The 18,681-nt window shown below is 48.2% G+C and overlaps 3 protein-coding genes across 4 annotated transcripts in view; 2 read left to right on the forward strand and 1 right to left on the reverse strand.

Moving 5' to 3' along the window:
• Positions 1-18,681, reverse strand: part of LOC123756164 (protein tramtrack, alpha isoform) — a 269,736-nt gene that overhangs the window by 235,243 nt on the left and 15,812 nt on the right. The window lies entirely within an intron of this gene.
• LOC138371705 (sericin-2-like) lies at positions 2,472-3,038 on the forward strand. Its single transcript, XM_069336720.1, has one exon. It carries the CDS (start codon positions 2,472-2,474, stop codon positions 3,036-3,038), a length of 567 nt encoding a protein of 188 aa, XP_069192821.1.
• On the forward strand, positions 5,344-12,861 carry LOC123756245 (uncharacterized). The gene is made up of 2 exons (XM_069336721.1): positions 5,344-5,425; positions 9,929-12,861. Exons 1-2 carry the CDS (start codon positions 5,344-5,346, stop codon positions 12,859-12,861), a joined length of 3,015 nt encoding a protein of 1,004 aa, XP_069192822.1.

The raw sequence follows: 18,681 nt of genomic DNA on the forward strand, positions 1-18,681 counted from the left end.
GTGGGGGATAATAAGGAACGCTCCAATATAATATTGTGGTGATGAGCGACTATGGTACTCTAGGGTACGTGATCACGGACCCTCAGTGTCAGGTGTCTACACATTATTCACTCCATTACCACCTTTAATCAGGCATATAATTGGATGAATAATTTATAGACACTGTATATTTTATATATGCAAATTTACGAGTTAAGTTCACCTTCATGAATGTATTTTTAAGTATATGATTGTACATAATGAAAAGAAATTATAAAAATGTATAATGCGTATATGCCTTATAATGCATTATTGATGGAATAAACGAGCCCAGAGCCGTGAACAGAAGTTCTGCAACAGTGAGATCTGTCCTACAAGGAACGTCGTGTTTCGCTCGTATGCGTTACATACGGAAAAAAAGGGTCGTACTTGAAAATGGAAGCGGCTGGCGAAAGTGACGTACTCTCTCCGTTTTCTGTTGTGGGTCCTCTGGTAGGCAGACGAGGAGTCACAATAACGTGGCTGAAATATGTTGACCAAACCACACACTAGAAAGTGAAGGGACGGCGACGTTTCAAGGTCCGTCCTGGACCATTTTCAAGTCGATTGTGACTTGAGAATGGTCCAGGACGGACCGAAACGTCGTCGTCCTCCGGTAAGTTAGGAGAGACTACTTTAAATTGACCATTTGCTTGGCGTGTGGAAACTTTAGGAGGACAGGCTGAGTAGTGAGTGTGTCCGGAGGCTGACATTACCTCACTGGCTACTGGCTACTTGTGTACTACGAAGGATGCCTAATATTCGTTTCCACCATAACTTGTTATGGAGGTTGGCAGTTTAAACGTCATTATGTACACGAGTTAAGAAGTATAATTTCATGGATTCTGATAGACCTGTGACCCAAAGATGTGTCGTTCCTGAATCAATATTGGTGGTAAGTCACGCATTCTCTTCTCTCCAATATGCGTTAATAAGTTTTCCTCGCGATCTTCTCCGTCACCTTACATGGTATACAAGTTAGGAACACTGACCTGTCGTTCAGTGCCTCTTACCTGTCACCCTTTTTGTTTACCGGGACTACATTAGCCGTCATCCATATTGTTGGTAGGTCTCCCGTCTCCAGTGATGGAGACGAACTGGTTTACATCACTGGTAGGTCTCCAATGGTGTAAACAACATGGAGAATAGCTAGCAGAGTGCTTCTGCAAAATCTTTCAAAATTTTATGTGTGTGTACTCACCTAATTGTGTGTGTGTGTGTGTGTGTGTGTGTGTGTGTGTGTGTGTAAGAGAGAGAGAGAGAGAGAGAGAGAGAGAGAGAGAGAGAGAGAGAGAGAGAGAGAGAGAGAGGGAGAGAGAGAGAGAGAGAGAGAGAGAGAGAGAGAGAGAGAGAGAGAGAGAGAGAGAGAGCGAGAGAGAGAGAGAGAGAGAGAGAGAGAGAGAGAGAGAGAGAGAGAGAGAGAGAGAGAGAGAGAGAGAGAGAGAGAGAGAGAGAGAGAGAGAGAGAGAGATATTATACAAGTCACGTGACCACATCTCCCTCCAGCGTGTTGCTGAATATAACAATAATAACAGCTTTTGGCAGTAATTTGACCCCGTTAAGCCCTACCAGCAACACTAGCCTCTATCCTCGGCAACTTTCACGCAACATCTTCCTGTGACCCGCAACTCAATGTTGTTAACTATGACAACATGTGAGACAACCTGAAACATTGCCAAGCACCACTGACAACGCTAGCCTGTAGCACTGTACCGTAGTGAAGTAGTAGTGACTAGTACCGCAGACAAACAGGACAAGCAACACAGTGTCAGCGAGCAACACAGTGTCAGCGAGCAACACAGTGTCAGCGAGCAACACAGTGTCAGCGAGCAACACAAGTGTCAGCGAGCAACACAGTGTCAGCGTGCAACACAGTGCCAGCGAGCAACACAGTGTCAGCGAGCAACACAGTGTCAGCGAGCAACACAGTGTCAGCGAGCAACACAGTGTCAGCGAGCAACACAGTGTCAGCGAGCAACACAGTGTCAGCGAGCAACACAGTGTCAGCGAGCAACACAGTGTCAGCGAGCAACACAGTGTCAGCGAGCAACACAATGTCAGCGTGAAACACAGTGTCAGCGAGCAACACAGTGTCAGCGAGCAACACAGTGTCAGCGTGCAACACAGTGTCAGCGTGCAACACAGTGTCAGCGAGCAACACAGTGACAGCGAGCAACACAAGTGTCAGCGAGCAACACAGTGTCAGCGAGCAACACAGTGTCAGCGTGCAACACAGTGTCAGCGAGCAACACAGTGTCAGCGAGCAACACAGTGTCAGCGAGCAACACAGTGTCAGCGAGCAACACAGTGTCAGCGAGCAACACAGTGTCAGCGTGCAACACAGTGTCAGCGAGCAACACAAGTGTCAGCGAGCAACACAGTGTCAGCGAGCAACACAATGTCAGCGTGCAACACAGTGTCAGCGAGCAACACAAGTGTCAGCGAGCAACACAATGTCAGCGAGCAACACAGTGTCAGCGAGCAACACAGTGTCAGCGAGCAACACAGTGTCAGCGAGCAACACAGTGTCAGCGTGCAACACAGTGTCAGCGAGCAACACAAGTGTCAGCGAGCAACACAATGTCAGCGTGCAACACAGTGTCAGCGAGCAACACAAGTGTCAGCGAGCAACACAATGTCAGCGTGCAACACAGTGTCAGCGAGCAACACAAGTGTCAGCGAGCAACACAATGTCAGCGAGCAACACAGTGTCAGCGAGCAACACAGTGTCAGCGAGCAACACAGTGTCAGCGAGCAACACAGTGTCAGCAAGCAACACAGTGTCAGCGAGCAACACAGTGTCAGCGAGCAACACAGTGTCAGCGAGCAACACAGTGTCAGCGTGCAACACAGTGTCAGCAACACAAGTGTCAGCGAGCAACACAGTGTCAGCGAGCAACACAATGTCAGCGTGCAACACAGTGTCAGCGAGCAACACAAGTGTCAGCGAGCAACACAATGTCAGCGTGCAACAGGCTGACATTGCGAAACCTCCAACTATGAATCAGGTGCTACCTTAGACCGACCTCGCCAGCAGTTTTCCTTGACCTCACGACTATGTAGATGTGTGTAAGCCTTGGACGGGTTGACGCCCTGTCGTGGCCCAATTACGGAGCCTCAGTCTTTACATATATTGTAAATATAACGACCAAAAGGCCAGGACTCATCACACACCCAGGTGTCCACTGACGAAACATGTACATCTCCCCAATTATGGCTGCTTTCTCTTTCTCAACCCGAGTTTATTGTTGCTATAAACAACCTTGTCTATAACCAAAAAAATAAACAGATTCTGAGCGTGCTTCGAAGTTCATAAACTGTTTAATGAATGCAAAGTAACTCGCTGTGGTTGGGGACAGATGGAGTGGTCTCGTTAGTGAAGAGTTCTTCACCTGGATGTGAGTGGCACTTTGAACAGACCAAAACTGAAGCACAGAGAACCACTTTGATTTTAGTCGCGAATCTAGAGGATGTTAGTGAGTGGTAGTGGGACAAGAGGGAGTGGGGGGAGGGTGAGATGGGGGCGATGGGGGATGGGGCAGTCTTGGGGTACATGGGTGTCGTGGGTACATGGGTGTCGTGGGTACATGGGTGTCGTGGGTACATGGGTGTCGGTGGTACATGGGTGTCGTGGGTACATGGGTGTCGGGGGTACATGGGTGTCGTGGGTACATGGGTGTCGGGGGTACATGGGTGTCGTGGGTACATGGGTGTCGGGGGTACATGGGTGTCGTGGGTACATGCGTGTCGGGGGTTCATGGGTGTCGTGGGTACATGGGTGTCGGGGGTACATGGGTGTCGTGGGTACATGGGTGTCGGGGGTACATGGGTGTCGGAGGTACATGGGTGTCGTGGGTACATGCGTGTCGGGGGTGCATTGGTGTCTGGGTGGAGCCAGTGAAAGTTTCTTGCCTTTTCTTCAAGTCTTGGATAAGGATAATATAAGACAGCGAGGACAGGACGTCCTAATTCCTTTGCTGACGCTCGGACAGATCCCCTAGCTGACGCCCGGACAGATCCCCTGGCTGACTCCCGGACAGAACCCCTGGCTGACGCTCGGACAGAACCCCTAGCTGACGCTCGGACAGATCCCCTGGCTGACGACCGGACAGAACCCCTGACTGACGTTCTAGCAGACTCTGCGGACGACGCTCTAACAAACAAACAAAGGTTGACGTACTGACACACTCCGCCAGTCCAGGAAACCGCAGTCCACCCATCCTTCATTCTCCTGCAATACTTTAGTTACGTTGTCATAGAATTCAGTCAACTTTGTTAAAAGCATGATTTCCTCCTCCCCCAATCCGTGTGGTGACTCAGTGGCAAAAATCACTCGCCCCAAATATTCTCCAATTCTTAATTCATTTCCTGGTGACCTTATCCATTTGTTTCGTCTTGGTATGTATGTTAGTTACAGTTATCTATAGTGTATTGCTTCGTGGTTCTCAGTTCTTGTATAATAGAACTACATTTGCCTTTTTCCAGCTGTCTTTAGTGTTATATATAAAGCTCCAAATAATGGGAAACACAGAATTCATGCAACTTCCTTCAGTCAACAAATCTTCTCTTGTCTCGCTCCTTATATTATATCTAATTCCTCCAGGTGTTTCTTTTTATCTCTTCTACAGTAACATGGAATCTATCTAGTGTTGGTTCTGTCTGTTTTCAGCTCTCAGTGGACACTAATGTCGTTCCTGTTTGAAAACCACCAGGAACATCTTGTTGAGTTCTTAACACACTTCTTTGACATTCTCCAGCCGTGTTCCTCCTTCAAAAAAACAGCTTCATCACACGTCCTCCTACTGGAGTTTTCCTCAATTTCCTGCTGTATTTGGGAATGCAACAGCTTAGGTTGGTCTTTGTTATTGTCGCTGTGGCGTTCTCAGACCACTGCCCTGTTCCCCTAATACAGCTGCACTCACTTCTGGCCTTATTGGTGTATGTACCCAGGTGGTCCCTATGCTTCTTCCTTACTCCTTATGGTGGCAGAATATAGAAGGCTGTTGGTGGTGGCAGTAGAGGATGGTATGTTGGTGGTGGTGGCAGTAGAGGATGGTATGTTGGTGGTGGTAGTAGAGGCTGGTATGTTGGTGGTGGTAGTAGGGGCTGGTATGTTGGTGGTGGTGGCAGTAGAGGATGGTATGTTGGTGGTGGTAGTACAGGCTGGCATGATGGTGGTGGTAGTAGGGGCTGGTATGTTGGTGGTGGCAGTAGAGGATGGTATGTTGGTGGTGGTAGTAGAGGCTGGCATGATGGTGGTGGTAGTAGGGGCTGGTATGTTGGTGGTGGCAGTAGAGGCTGGTATGTTGGTGGTGGCAATAGAGGATGCCTCACGCTGCCACAGACACCAGTAACGCTGCCACAGACACCAGTAACGCTGCCACAGGCACCAGTAACGCTGCCACACGTTGGCACTAAAACAAAGCCACTAACGGAGGCGAGAGTAATCGTTAACACTCCGTGTGGTCTTGAGAGACAGTGGGCACTAACCTGACGCCCTCACAACACCTGCCCTCACAACACCTGTACGCCCTCACAACACCTGTACGCCCTCACAACACCTGCCCTCACAACACCTGTACGTCCTCCCAACACCTGTACGCCCTCACAACACCTGTACGCCCTCACAACACCTGTACGCCCTCACAACGCCTGTACGCCCTCACAACACCTGCCCTCACAACACGGTTAAATTGAAGTTCAAACCAACACAAACACACGAAAAGTAACCGATAACGAGCCCGGGCGGGCCAAGGAGAAGGCGCCCTCGCTCAATTGACTTGCAACAATAGGAACTTCGACACCATTGCATCATTGTCTCGTCGCGTCGCTGTCTCTCCCTCTTTATTATCCACTACTTCATGGTTCCCTCTTTTGTTATCGTACTGTCAACGCCTCATGTCTTAATTCCCCCTCATTAACGCCTTATTTCCTTATTCTTAACCGCTTCAAAGCCCTTCCCCACCTCAATAACGGTCTCCACCTCGCTTGACCACGGACTGTCGAGCTCCGTGACCGGAAACCAAGGGTTGGTCACGGGGAAGGTGTGGAGCAGGAGGGCCGTGGCAGGTGTGGAGCAGGAGGGCCGTGGCATGTGTGGAGCAGGAGGGCCGTGGTATGTATGGAGCAGGAGGGTCGTGACAGGTGTGGAGCAGGAGGGCCGTGGTATGTGTGGAGCAGGAGGGCCGTGGCAGGTGTGGAGCAGGAGGGCCGTGGCAGGTGTGGAGCAGGAGGGCCGTGGCAGGTGTGGAGCAGGAGGGCCGTAGTATGTGTGGAGCAGGAGGGCCGTGGCAGGTGTGGAGCAGGAGGGCCGTGGCAGGTGTGGAGCAGGAGGGCCGTGGCAGGTGTGGAGCAGGAGGGCCGTAGTATGTGTGGAGCAGGAGGGCCGTGGCAGGTGTGGAGCAGGAGGGCCGTGGCAGGTGTGGAGCAGGAGGGCCGTGGCAGGTGTGGAGCAGGAGGGCCGTGGCATGTGTGGAGCAGGAGGGCCGTGGCAGGTGTGGTACCCCTGGGGCTGGGTCCCAAGAGTACCACAGTTCTCAATATATAGGAATGCCCTAGCGAGGGAGGGAGTTGGTATAGTTCAACGGCTGTTGAAAATGCTGAGACTTTCAGGAAAGCCTTGACAAACTCAAGTAACGAACAGGAAAATAAATTAGGAAAATGAGAGAGGAAAAAGTCTTGGAACTGGATAAAATTCCAACACCAGAAGCACAAGTACACAGAATAACAATGACAGCTGCCTTGAAGTAAAATGGAATTTAAACCCCCATAAATAAGAGCACTTTGAAGACACTATTTGCAATGTGTGTGTGAGGCAACAGGTACTCTGAGAGAGAACTATCAACATCAGAGGCCCGAGACTGTTCAACACGCTTCCACTACACATAAGGGACATAACTGGCCGACCCCTCACAGTGTTCAAGAGAGAACTGGATAAGCACCTCCAAAGGATACCTGATCAACCAAGCTGTGACTCATACGTCAGGCTGCGAGCAGCGGTGTCTAACAGCCTGGTTGATCAGTCCAGCAACCAGGAGGCCTGGTCGACGACCGGGCCGCAGGGACGCTAAGCCCTGGAAGCACCTCAAGGTAACCTCAAGGTAAGGAGGCTATTACTGGCATATCTAGCAATAATGTGGACTCCACACCTCCTGAAGCCAAAAATGAACTTGAAAAGGTGCTGACATCTGCAATAAAACTAATGCTTGAATAAAAGGAAGCTGAAAAACAATGAAAAATGAAGAGAACTCACTTTCACAACCTAAGATTAAAGCAGAAATAGTGGGAAAATGTTCAATACTTCCAAAATACTTAAAACATGAAAACTTTAACAGGGATAATACTTGAAATTTTGAGAAAATAAATCAAGGGGACACAGGTGGGAGATGGAAACGGAAATGAGGGGAAAATTGCAAGGGAAAATCTGGTGCTCTCTACGGGTTGTCAAGAAGTACAATACACTGAGAGGAGAAGTGGTGGAAGCCACCTCCACCCACAGCCTAAAGTCCAGGTACGAGTACAGTAAAATGTCATTCATCACGTCACTGCCTCACCACGTCACTACCTCACCACGTCACTGCCTTACCACGTCACTACCTCACCACGTCACTGCCTCACCACGTCACCGCCTCACCACGTCACTCCCTCACCACGTCACTCCTTCGCCACGTCACTGCCTTACCACGTCACTACCTCACCACGTCACTACCTCACCACGTCACTCCCTCACCACTACCTCACCACGTCACCGCCTCACCACGTCACTCCCTCACCACGTCACTCCCTCACCACTACCTCACCACGTCACTCCCTCACCACGTCACTCCCTCACCACTGCCTCACCACGTCACTCCCTCACCACCCCGTGACTTAGCGGTCAACCGCACAAGATCGTGTTATTATCTCGGTGCCAACAGTTAATTCTTCACATTACAGGCGCAATCCTTCAGCGCCTGCAACCGTCCAAGCATTAAATTAAACGCTTCAGAAAGTGGTGCAGGAAGCGGCCAGGCCAGCGAGGACCACCGCTAGAAACATGTCAGTGATAATTGACACGTGCTAAACTCCAGCGCTTCACGCTAGTGGCCTCACGCTAGGGTAAGCAGTCGGGCGCGGCATTCCTAGCGGTCATCGCTATTTGTCTGGTGGTGGAGCCGAGCAGCCGCGTCATCAACTGCTCTCGCCTCTCCCCCCAAACAACCGGTCGCTCCACGCAGCACTCCCACCAGATTGCTGGAGGAAAATGGTAGAAAAATGATGAGGACGGGAAAGTGCGTGGATGGGGGCCGGCCGCCGGGCACCTATCCTCGCCCCTTGTGAGGATGGGGGCCGTCCGTCTGGTACCTATCCTCGCCCCTTGTGAGGATGTGGGCCGGGTACCTATCCTCACCCCTTGTGAGGATGGGGGCCGGGTACCTATTCTCACCCCTTGTGAGGATGGGGGCCGTCCGCCGGGCACCTATCCTCACCTCTTGTGAGGATGAGGGCCGGCCGCCAGGTACCTATCCTCACCCCTTGTGAGGATGGGGCTGGCCGTCCGCCGGGTACCTATCCTTGCCCTCAATTTAATAAGACTATCAAAATCCTCAGATTAGGCAAAATTGTAATTAATTTTGTCAATAAAGATGTTAATAATAATAATCTGTCAGAGTTTGGGCTAATTTTCATGCAATTTCCACCTTGTGTATGTGTCCAGCCTCTGCTTACGACACAGCAAAGAATTTGCTCCATTCTATTCACCTGGGTTGTAGGAGTCTCGAACCCTGGACTCCACCCGTGTGAGGCCGAAGCTCTGTCGACTTGGCTATGAGTAGTCTTAATAAGGAATTTATAATTTGATGGAGTGGCTCTACCTAGCAGACTCTTCCACTTACCCGTATCCAAAGGTGGTGTCCTCTTGTAAGTCTACATCTCATAATTCCAAACCACTTTTGCGTGTTGCTTTGATATTTTCAACACATTATTTATGTGCTGATTTACAAAGTCTTTCATCCGCTGAACACTTATATTACATCTCATGTAATGTCTTTTATGGAAACGTAATCTGGTAATTTACTTAACAACTTTAATGGTAAATAACTTATATTTTTTCTGTAAGTATTCTAGAGAATGTATTTGTTCTGTAAGACGCTCGCAAGTGTAGACATGTTGAACAGTGACATCCACGCGATGTCTCGCTACAACACAGTGATGATGTACTGTATTAATATTCCTGCGACTACCGTTCTAACTTTAGGTCATTATTAATATGTATGAGATGATCCCATTTACAGTCGAGTTTAATAATATCAACATTACTGAGTTAATAGCGTATGTCACTATCTTTGTCAAGCCTTCACATATATCCCTGACCAGAAAGAACTCCCTCTGTTGTCCCTTTTCCAAATCTGAAGCAAATTAAAAACTTTTAGTAGTTCCAAAATTACTTGAATAAATAATTTTTTCATTACTATCCACAAATTTGCTTAAACGCTAAAATAATTAACAGAAAATAATTATTAACTAATAATAAATAAACAAATAATAAAGTAAACTTTGAGAATGTCTTTGGAGCAAGACTGGGATCGAATCAGCGTCCTGGGTAGCCTCAGACACGCACCTTAACCCCATGTACAACGGTTCGATCCCCGTCCTACTCGACATATTCTCTCATAGATATATCACATCATTGTGATGTCCTTGTATAAACACCGCTCAGTCAACTACCACTTCATAAGCACCTTAAGTGAGTGACAACTTTGCCAGGTGCAAGTGGCCTCTGGTTAACCCATGCTGGGTCTTTAACTATGCTCCTCGGAGCATAATTAAACACAATAAGGTTTAATATTATGGACTCTAATAGATTCGCCTCAGTTGATGTTAAGCTTATTGTGACGTGGCTCTAAGTTGGTGATATCTCCACAAATTTTAGATGGCATAATACCAACATGCTTCTGGGGCAATGATGACAACCCTCCATGCTTCTGGGGCAATCTTGACAACCTTCCATGCTTCTGGGGCAATGCTGACAACCTTCCATGCTTCTGGGACAATGTTGACAACCCTCCATGCTTCTGGGACAATGTTGACAACCCTCCATGCTTCTGGGACAATGTTGACAACCCTCCATGCTTCTGGGGCAATGCTGACAACCTTCCATGCTTCTGGGACAATGCTGACAACCTTCCATGCTTCTGGGACAATGTTGACAACCCTCCATGCTTCTGGGACAATGCTGACAACCTTCCATGCTTCTGGAACAATGTTGACAACCCTCCATGTTTCTGGGACAATGCTGACAACCCTCCATGCTTCTGGAACAATGTTGACAACCCTCCATGCTTCTGGGACAATGCTGACAACCTTCCATGCTTCTGGGGGAATGCTGACAACCTTCCATGCTTCTGGGACAATGCTGACAACCTTCCATGCTTCTGGGACAATGTTGACAACCCTCCATGCTTCTGGGACAATGTTGACAACCTTCCATGCTTCTGGGGCAATGCTGAAAACCTTCCATGCTTCTGGGGCAATGCTGACAACCCTCCATGCTTCTGGGGCAATGCTGACAACCTTCCATGCTTCTGGGGCAATGCTGACAACCCTCCATGCTTCTGGGACAATGCTGACAACCCTCCATGCTTCTGGGACAGTGCTGACAACCTTCCATGCTTCTGGAGCAATGCTGACAACCCCCCATGCTTCTGGGACAATGTTGACAACCCTCCATGCTTCTGGGACAATGCTGACAACCCTCCATGCTTCTGGGACAATGCTGACAACCTTCCATGCTTCTGGGGCAATGCTGACAACCCTCCATGCTTCTGGGACAATGCTGACAACCTTCCATGCTTCTGGGGCAATGCTGACAACCCTCCATTCTTCTGGGACAATGCTGACAACCTTCCATGCTTCTGGGACAATGTTGACAACCCTCCATGCTTCTGGGACAATGCTGACAACCTTCCATGCTTCTGGGGCAATGCTGACAACCTTCCATGCTTCTGGGACAATGTTGACAACCCTCCATGCTTCTGGGACAATGCTGACAACCTTCCATGCTTCTGGGGCAATGCTGACAACCCTCCATGCTTCTGGGACAATGCTGACAACCCTCCATGCTTCTGGGACAATGCTGACAACCTTCCATGCTTCTGGAGCAATGCTGACAACCCTCCATGCTTCTGGGACAATGTTGACAACCCTCCATGCTTCTGGGACAATGCTGACAACCCTCCATGCTTCTGGGACAATGTTGACAACCCTCCATGCTTCTGGGACAATGTTGACAACCCTCCATGCTTCTGGGACCATGCTGACAACCTTCCATGCTTCTGGGACCATGTTGACAACCCTCCATGCTTCTGGGACAATGATGACAACCCTCCATGCTTCTGGGACAATGATGACAACCCTCCATGCTTCTGGGGCAATGTTGACAACCCTCCATGCTTTTGGGACAATGTTGACAACCCTCCATGCTTCTGGGACAATGTTGACAACCCTCCATGCTTCTGGGACCATGTTGACAACCTTCCATGCTTCTGGGACCATGTTGACAACCCTCCATGCTTCTGGGACCATGTTGACAACCCTCCATGCTTCTGGGACCATGCTGACAACCTTCCATGCTTCTGGGACCATGTTGACAACCCTCCATGCTTCTGGGACAATGATGACAACCCTCCATGCTTCTGGGACAATGATGACAACCCTCCATGCTTCTGGGACAATGTTGACAACCCTCCATGCTTCTGGGACCATGCTGACAACCTTCCATGCTTCTGGGACCATGTTGACAACCCTCCATGCTTCTGGGACAATGATGACAACCCTCCATGCTTCTGGGACAATGATGACAACCCTCCATGCTTCTGGGGCAATGTTGACAACCCTCCATGCTTTTGGGACAATGTTGACAACCCTCCATGCTTCTGGGACAATGTTGACAACCCTCCATGCTTCTGGGACCATGTTGACAACCTTCCATGCTTCTGGGACCATGTTGACAACCCTCCATGCTTCTGGGACCATGTTGACAACCCTCCATGCTTCTGGGACCATGCTGACAACCTTCCATGCTTCTGGGACCATGTTGACAACCCTCCATGCTTCTGGGACAATGATGACAACCCTCCATGCTTCTGGGACAATGATGACAACCCTCCATGCTTCTGGGACAATGTTGACAACCCTCCATGCTTCTGGGACCATGTTGACAACCCTCCATGCTTCTGGGACCATGCTGACAACCTTCCATGCTTCTGGGACAATGCTGACAACCCTCCATGCTTCTGGGACAATGTTGACAACCCTCCATGCTTCTGGGGCAATGTTGACAACCCTCCATGCTTCTGGGACAATGATGACAACCCTCCATGCTTCTGGGACAATTTTGACAACCCTCCATTCTTCTGGGGCAATGTTGACAACCCTCCATGCTTCTGGGACAATGCTGACAACCCTCCATGCTTCTGGGACAATGTTGACAACCCTCCATGCTTCTGGGACAATGATGACAACCCTCCATGCTTCTGGGACAATGCTGACAACCTTCCATGCTTCTGGGACAATGTTGACAACCCTCCATGCTTCTGGGACAATGCTGACAACCTTCCATGCTTCTGGGACAATGTTGACAACCCTCCATGCTTCTGGGACAATGCTGACAACCTTCCATGCTTCTGGGACAATGTTGACAACCCTCCATGCTTCTGGGACAATGTTGACAACCCTCCATACTTCTGGGACAATGATGACAACCCTCCATGCTTCTGGGGCAATCTTGACAACCCTCTATGCTTCTGGGACAATGTTCTTCTGGGACGTGTGGTTCGACCACACGTGTGTGAAACAGTCCTATAACCCTAGGGGGGCCTATTAATAAGCAAGTGACCGCTTTCAACTAACTCTTTGTGCATCTTGAACATAACTTTTTAGTTCTCTCACCAGTACCTTGTAACCCCGATTCCCAGACTCTGCACACATACATATTATATATATATATATATATATATATATATATATATATATATATATATATATATATATACAGAGAGAGAGAGAGAGAGAGAGAGAGAGAGAGAGAGAGAGAGAGAGAGAGAGAGAGAGAGAGAGAGAGAGAGAGAGAGAGAGAGAGAAAGAGAGAGAGAGAGAGAGTGAGAGTGAGAGAGAGAGAGTGAGAGTGAGAGAGAGAGAGAGAGAGAGAGAGAGAGAGAGAGAGAGAGAGAGAGAGAGAGAGAGAGAGAGAGAGAGAGAGAGAGAGTGAGAGAGTGAGAGAGAGAGTGAGAGAGAGAGAGAGAGTGAGAGAGTGAGAGAGAGTGAGAGAGAGAGAGAGAGAGAGAGAGAGTGAGAGAGTGAGAGAGTGAGAGAGAGAGAGAGAGAGAGAGAGAGAGAGAGAGAGAGAGAGAGAGAGAGAGAGAGAGAGAGAGAGAGAGAGAGACAGACAGAGACAGACAGAGAGACAGAGAGAGAGAGAGAGAGAGAGAGAGAGAGAGAGAGAGAGAGAGAGAGAGAGAGAGAGAGAGAGAGAGAGAGAGAGAGAGAGAGAGAGAGAGAGAGGAAGTTTAGTTCATGAAACAATTACCTTGTAATGCATGACGTAACACCTCGTCCAACCTAATGACTTTTTCAGTGCCAAAAATGTAACGAGTTGTCACTTTCCAGTGACAAGACAGTGATGATGGAGTGCCTTCACCTCTCAAGGTGCCCACCAAAGCATTTCTTCTCCAACACTTCCCTTCTCACTTGACCGTCCAAGTTTACGACACTTTCCCATTGAAATCGAATGATGACTTCACACATCAGTGATATTTTTATCAGTTTGAATATTGCATTGCAACGATGAGCTCAGTGATACTATCTGAGAAATGTAACCTAATTAGGTTTCCGATAGACATTTACGAAAAAGAGTAAGATATTTCCTTCACTTCTTTCCTCGGAATGTGCGGCTTTCTTAACAATGATTCAATATTGTTCAACAATTGATATTTTCTCGCTCCATTTAAGATCGAATAATATATATATTTCTCATAATATATATACATGTAATTGGGGTTCATCGGGAGCACACGCTTTTTAATTCAGCTTAACACAATGCGTTAAATAAAACTAAAGACTGGTCATTGAGGATCAAGAAGCTTCAATGATTTCAGAAGGTTATCTGCGCCTCGTAACTTAACATTGTAACTTATTAAACATCCACCGCCTTACACAGACGCTGCGTCCTAGTTCACCATGGGTGAAGGGAGAGTACAGGCGGTCCTGACTAGTGAGGGACCACACCTGCAGTCTCCCCCACACCTGACATGGTCCTGGCTAGTGAGGGACCACACCTACAGCCTCCCCCACACCTGACATGGTCCTGGCAAGTGAGGGACCATATCTGCAGCCTCCCCCACACCTGACATGGTCCTGGCTAGTGAGGGACCACACCTACAGCCTCCCCCACACCTGACATGGTCCTGGCTAGTGAGGGACCATATCTGCAGCCTCCCCCACACCTGACATGGTCCTAGCTAGTGAGGGACCACACCTGCAGCCTCCCCCACACCTGACATGGTCCTGGCTACTGAGGGACCACACCTGCAGCCTCCCTTACACCTGACATGGTCCTGGCTAGTGAGGGACCACACCTGCAGCCTCCCCTACACCTGACATGGTCCTGGCTAGTGAGGGACCACACCTGCAGCTTCCCCCACACCTGACATGGTCCAAGTTAGCTAGTAATCTTTTTATTTTGTTGTGGTGGGGGGAGGGGTGGGTAAAGAGGATGGAGAGGTACATGTAAAGGGAAAAGTTTGGAAATGGGAAATACAGTATTAACTTCGATCAATGACCCAATACGTCAGACCGGAACTGGCAGCAGGAGCAGGGAGGGGAATCAGGAAGAAGAGGAGTAGGGGGAGATAAGAGACGGGGTAGGGACAGCAGGGGGTGGGAGAGGGGCAGGGGGAGTAGAAGGATTGATGGTAGTAGATGGAGAGACAGGTGAAGAGAGAGGAATGTCCAGAGATCGCGGGAAAGTGTGCGTCACTCAACTGGCCTCCTCCACCCCCCATTCAATCCCCCCCTCCTCCCCCAGTCAGTGACACCTGCTGCTCCAGGTACAGTTACAGGACCCTGGGGTAGGAAAGAGGGAGGTGGGGGTGGTGTAGAAGGGGAGGGGTTGCTGGGATCCTCTTCAACCTCCTCCCCCTCAACCCTCACGAACCCCTCCACCTCCCCATCCACCCCCCCCCCCCATTTAGTGCTCTGCTCCCCCCTCATCACCTGTCGTTACACTGGGGGAGGGAGAGAAAGATGTATCAGGGTTCCCACGTTTATAACTTCAATAGATTATAAATAAAGGCATGTTAGCAGGTGGAGGCGGAGAGGTGTACACAGTCTCTACCAGTCTTCCCTTGGTGAGTTCTCACTTGTAATCTGGTTTAATATCATGTTGTTACAGTTGTTGCTATTAATAATAATATTAATAACAATAATGAGAAAATTCACTACTACGACCAAGGCACTGTCAATCCCATACGCTACCACAGTCCCTCACCGCACGCCCTTCAACTTGCAAAGCCGTAGAGATAACAACACGGTAATCAGTTGGTAGACGACGCAGAGCTGTGCAGAAGGCGCAAAGGTAACTGAGAGGATCAGAGTAGTAAAGTTAGGTGTGAAAGGTATAGTTCCGTGTATTGTTTCCCAGTTGATGGCTCCCTCGTGTCACTGGTTCAGTCCTGGATGACACACGAGTCTGCCGCCAGCAGCCTCCGCCCTCGTGAAAGTTCCTCACCCGACACCCACTGAAAAAATTGTAACTGTGAAAACCTTACTTTTAACACTTTGCTTTGATTGTTCCTGCAGTGACCCCAGTGCTCGCTGATCATGCAACGCCGACACACTCACACTCACTCACTCACACGTTGATTGTCAGTTGAGAGGCGGGACCAAAGAGCCAAAGCTCAACTCCTCGCTAGCACAACTAGGTGAGTACTCTCTCTTTCCTCCCTCACCTTCCTCATTATCTCCCTGCTACTCCTCACCTTCCTCAGTATCTCCCTGCTACTCCTCACCTGCCTCAGTATCTCCCTGCTACTCCTCACCTTCCTCAGTATCTCCCTGCAACCCCTCACCTTACTCAGTATCTCCCAGCTACCCCTCACCTTCCTCAGTATCTCCCTGCTACCCCTCACCTGCCTCCTAACTTCCGTGTCTTGTGACTCCCCCACATACTGACAGCCAAATATAACCCTGGCGTCTCCACCCCCGCCCAGTAATCCCCACAAGGAAACGCCCGGCGGTCCCAAACTCATCTCCACGGAGCCCGAGGCCCCGCCGTGGTCTAAGGTGGTCTAATAAGCTATATACCCTGCTGGTGGCGAGTGCAATACTTTTGAAAGCTTGTGGAGTGACTGGAGTGACTGGAGTGACTGGAGAGACTGGAGAAAACGCAGGAGAGAGAATGTTTGACTCTGGCTCCCTGTTCTGTAATCACACTACCAGAAGCTCTCGAGCTGACTGGTACCAATGCCAGAACAGACCACTTTTAAAGTTGAAATGCCATTTCCAAGACCAATTGGGTGTGGGCTCAATGCTAGGGCAACAAACAGGGTGTGGCCTCCATGATATTTATTATCATTAACATTTTTATTGATAAAATTAATTACAATTTTGCCTAATCTGAGGATTTCGATTAAGTCTTAAGTGAGGATAATGCTGGTATTCACTGTCACGCAGGACAGAGAGTCATACAAAAGACAATAGGCCTAAACTGTAGGCTGAAGCACATATATATCATGGTTACAATCAATGTTTTAATGTTTGGATATGTGAAAATAACTTTCTATTGTGCATTGCCACACAAGAGCAGGGATGGGTTCATAAGTGATGCAGCTTAGAAGTAATATAAATAAAAATTGTTCTTCATTCTTTAAAATGAACAAGCAAATTTTGGATAAATTGTTAGGATGTCGTCCAGAACACCTGAGTCAAAAAAAATAGTTACATAGTTGGTAGTACAAGAGACCAGGAGGTCTAAAGTCCTTTATGGTTTCACATTCAACAATGTCGTGTTCTAGTGAATGCATTAATGGTTTATCACAGAGTTTATAATCTGAGTATTCTGGTAGTGGCTCAGCCTCACTAACCTGCCAGATGTGTCTATAGCCAAGGCAAATTCGCGCAATGACTACATCACATTGCCTGGTCCGGTTACTGTGCTGACCATACAAATACCTATTATTACAAAACTTGTCATAACTTTTAATACTGCAGCTTTCAGGTCTCTGGGCATTTCTTAGTTCTTCTAAATCTGAATTAATTTCTTTAATCTGTATGTTTCTAATAATTGCATTAGATAGTCCAAAGTCATAATCAATGTTTTCTTTCCTGCAAGCCTCATTGGCCAATTGATCTACAAAGTCATGTTTTCCAACTCCAACATGGGATGGGATCCACACAAATTTTATACAAGAGTTATTATCATTGGCAAAAATGACATTCCATTAAATATTAAAAGCTACTTCCGACATACATTGTGATGGTGTGGGCTCTATGCTGGTGCCACACATAACAACTCTGGTCTTACATACGTGGTCCACAACCTAATGAATGCTGTATGTACATTCCAAGACGAGAGGTTCAGTGCGAGGTCCAGCTCCAGGTTCTCTTCCACATATCGACAAGAGTTTTCCCGTCAGCCGATACGACTCCTCTCTCCTGTTCCACATCTCATAACCTTACAATTGTTCGGGTTGGTCTCAAGTGGCCACGTGCTCGACCTGTTCCGAAGCTTTGTCATGACTTGCAGCTTGTCACTGACCAGAAGTTTCTTCACATCCTTACGCTTGTGGCATGTCACATTATCACAATAATGTTTCCTTATCTGTAAACATCACCAAGAAGGAACGTTTCTAAGATGACAGGTTCGTCTCATTCTCCAGCTATATTACTAGGCCAATGTGTGGTCTTATTACCATATCTCCATTCTCTTATTCACACACGTACTTCGCTTTGTCAGTCAGGTGATCCTATATCCGCTAGCGACATCATCCGCTAGTGGATATAAGATACGTAAGGTTCCATATCAAGGTCATCCTGGTTGTCTGCGAACATGCAGTTTATCCTCCTTACCCCACTCTCCTCTTTGGTCTTTGGTTGGTTAAGAAGCATCTTTCTACTCCGAGTCCGTGCTGGGGAACCTGACATTCGCAGCATTGTCTGTATCACCTTGCAGGCTTCTCGTCCCTTTTCTTGTCATAGTACCATAGCATTTGTACTATGCTGTGTGTGTGTGTGTGTGTGTGTGTGTGTGTGTGTGTGTGTGTGTGTGTGTGTGTGTGTGTGTGTGTATGTGTGTGTGTGTGTGTGTGTGTGTGTGTGTGTGTGTGTGTGTGTGTGTGTGTGTGTGTGTGTGCGTTTTCGGGCTCAATCTTCATAGAAAGAAGTGAAGTTGACTTTAATCATTTATTATACACCCCATACCCATCTTGTGGGCGGTGGTGGAAAGGGTTAGAGAGGCACATAATGGGCTCAGGGACTGAACCTCATAGTTCGTTTAGCTAAGCAAGTGATAATCTTGTGAAGTTAGTTACACAATTGCCTTTTTCTTTTGCAAAAATACAAGTACATATATCAATAGTCTATTAATATCACAAGAGATTCAATAAGTGTCATACAACACGTCTGTATACA

The sequence above is a fragment of the Procambarus clarkii genome, chromosome 36 (assembly GCF_040958095.1).
Source record: "Procambarus clarkii isolate CNS0578487 chromosome 36, FALCON_Pclarkii_2.0, whole genome shotgun sequence".
Classification (NCBI taxonomy): Eukaryota; Metazoa; Arthropoda; class Malacostraca; order Decapoda; family Cambaridae; genus Procambarus; species Procambarus clarkii.

Excerpts from the sequence above, each read along its gene's own strand:
- LOC138371705 (XM_069336720.1), top strand. The coding sequence starts at position 2,472 with ATGTCAGCGAGCAACACAGTGTCAGCGAGCAACACAGTGTCAGCGAGC.
- LOC123756245 (XM_069336721.1), top strand. The coding sequence starts at position 5,344 with ATGCCTCACGCTGCCACAGACACCAGTAACGCTGCCACAGACACCAGT. Across the intron at positions 5,426-9,928 it reads CACCAGTAACGCTGCCACAC|ATGGCATAATACCAACATGC; the intron begins GTTGGCACTAAA and ends CACAAATTTTAG.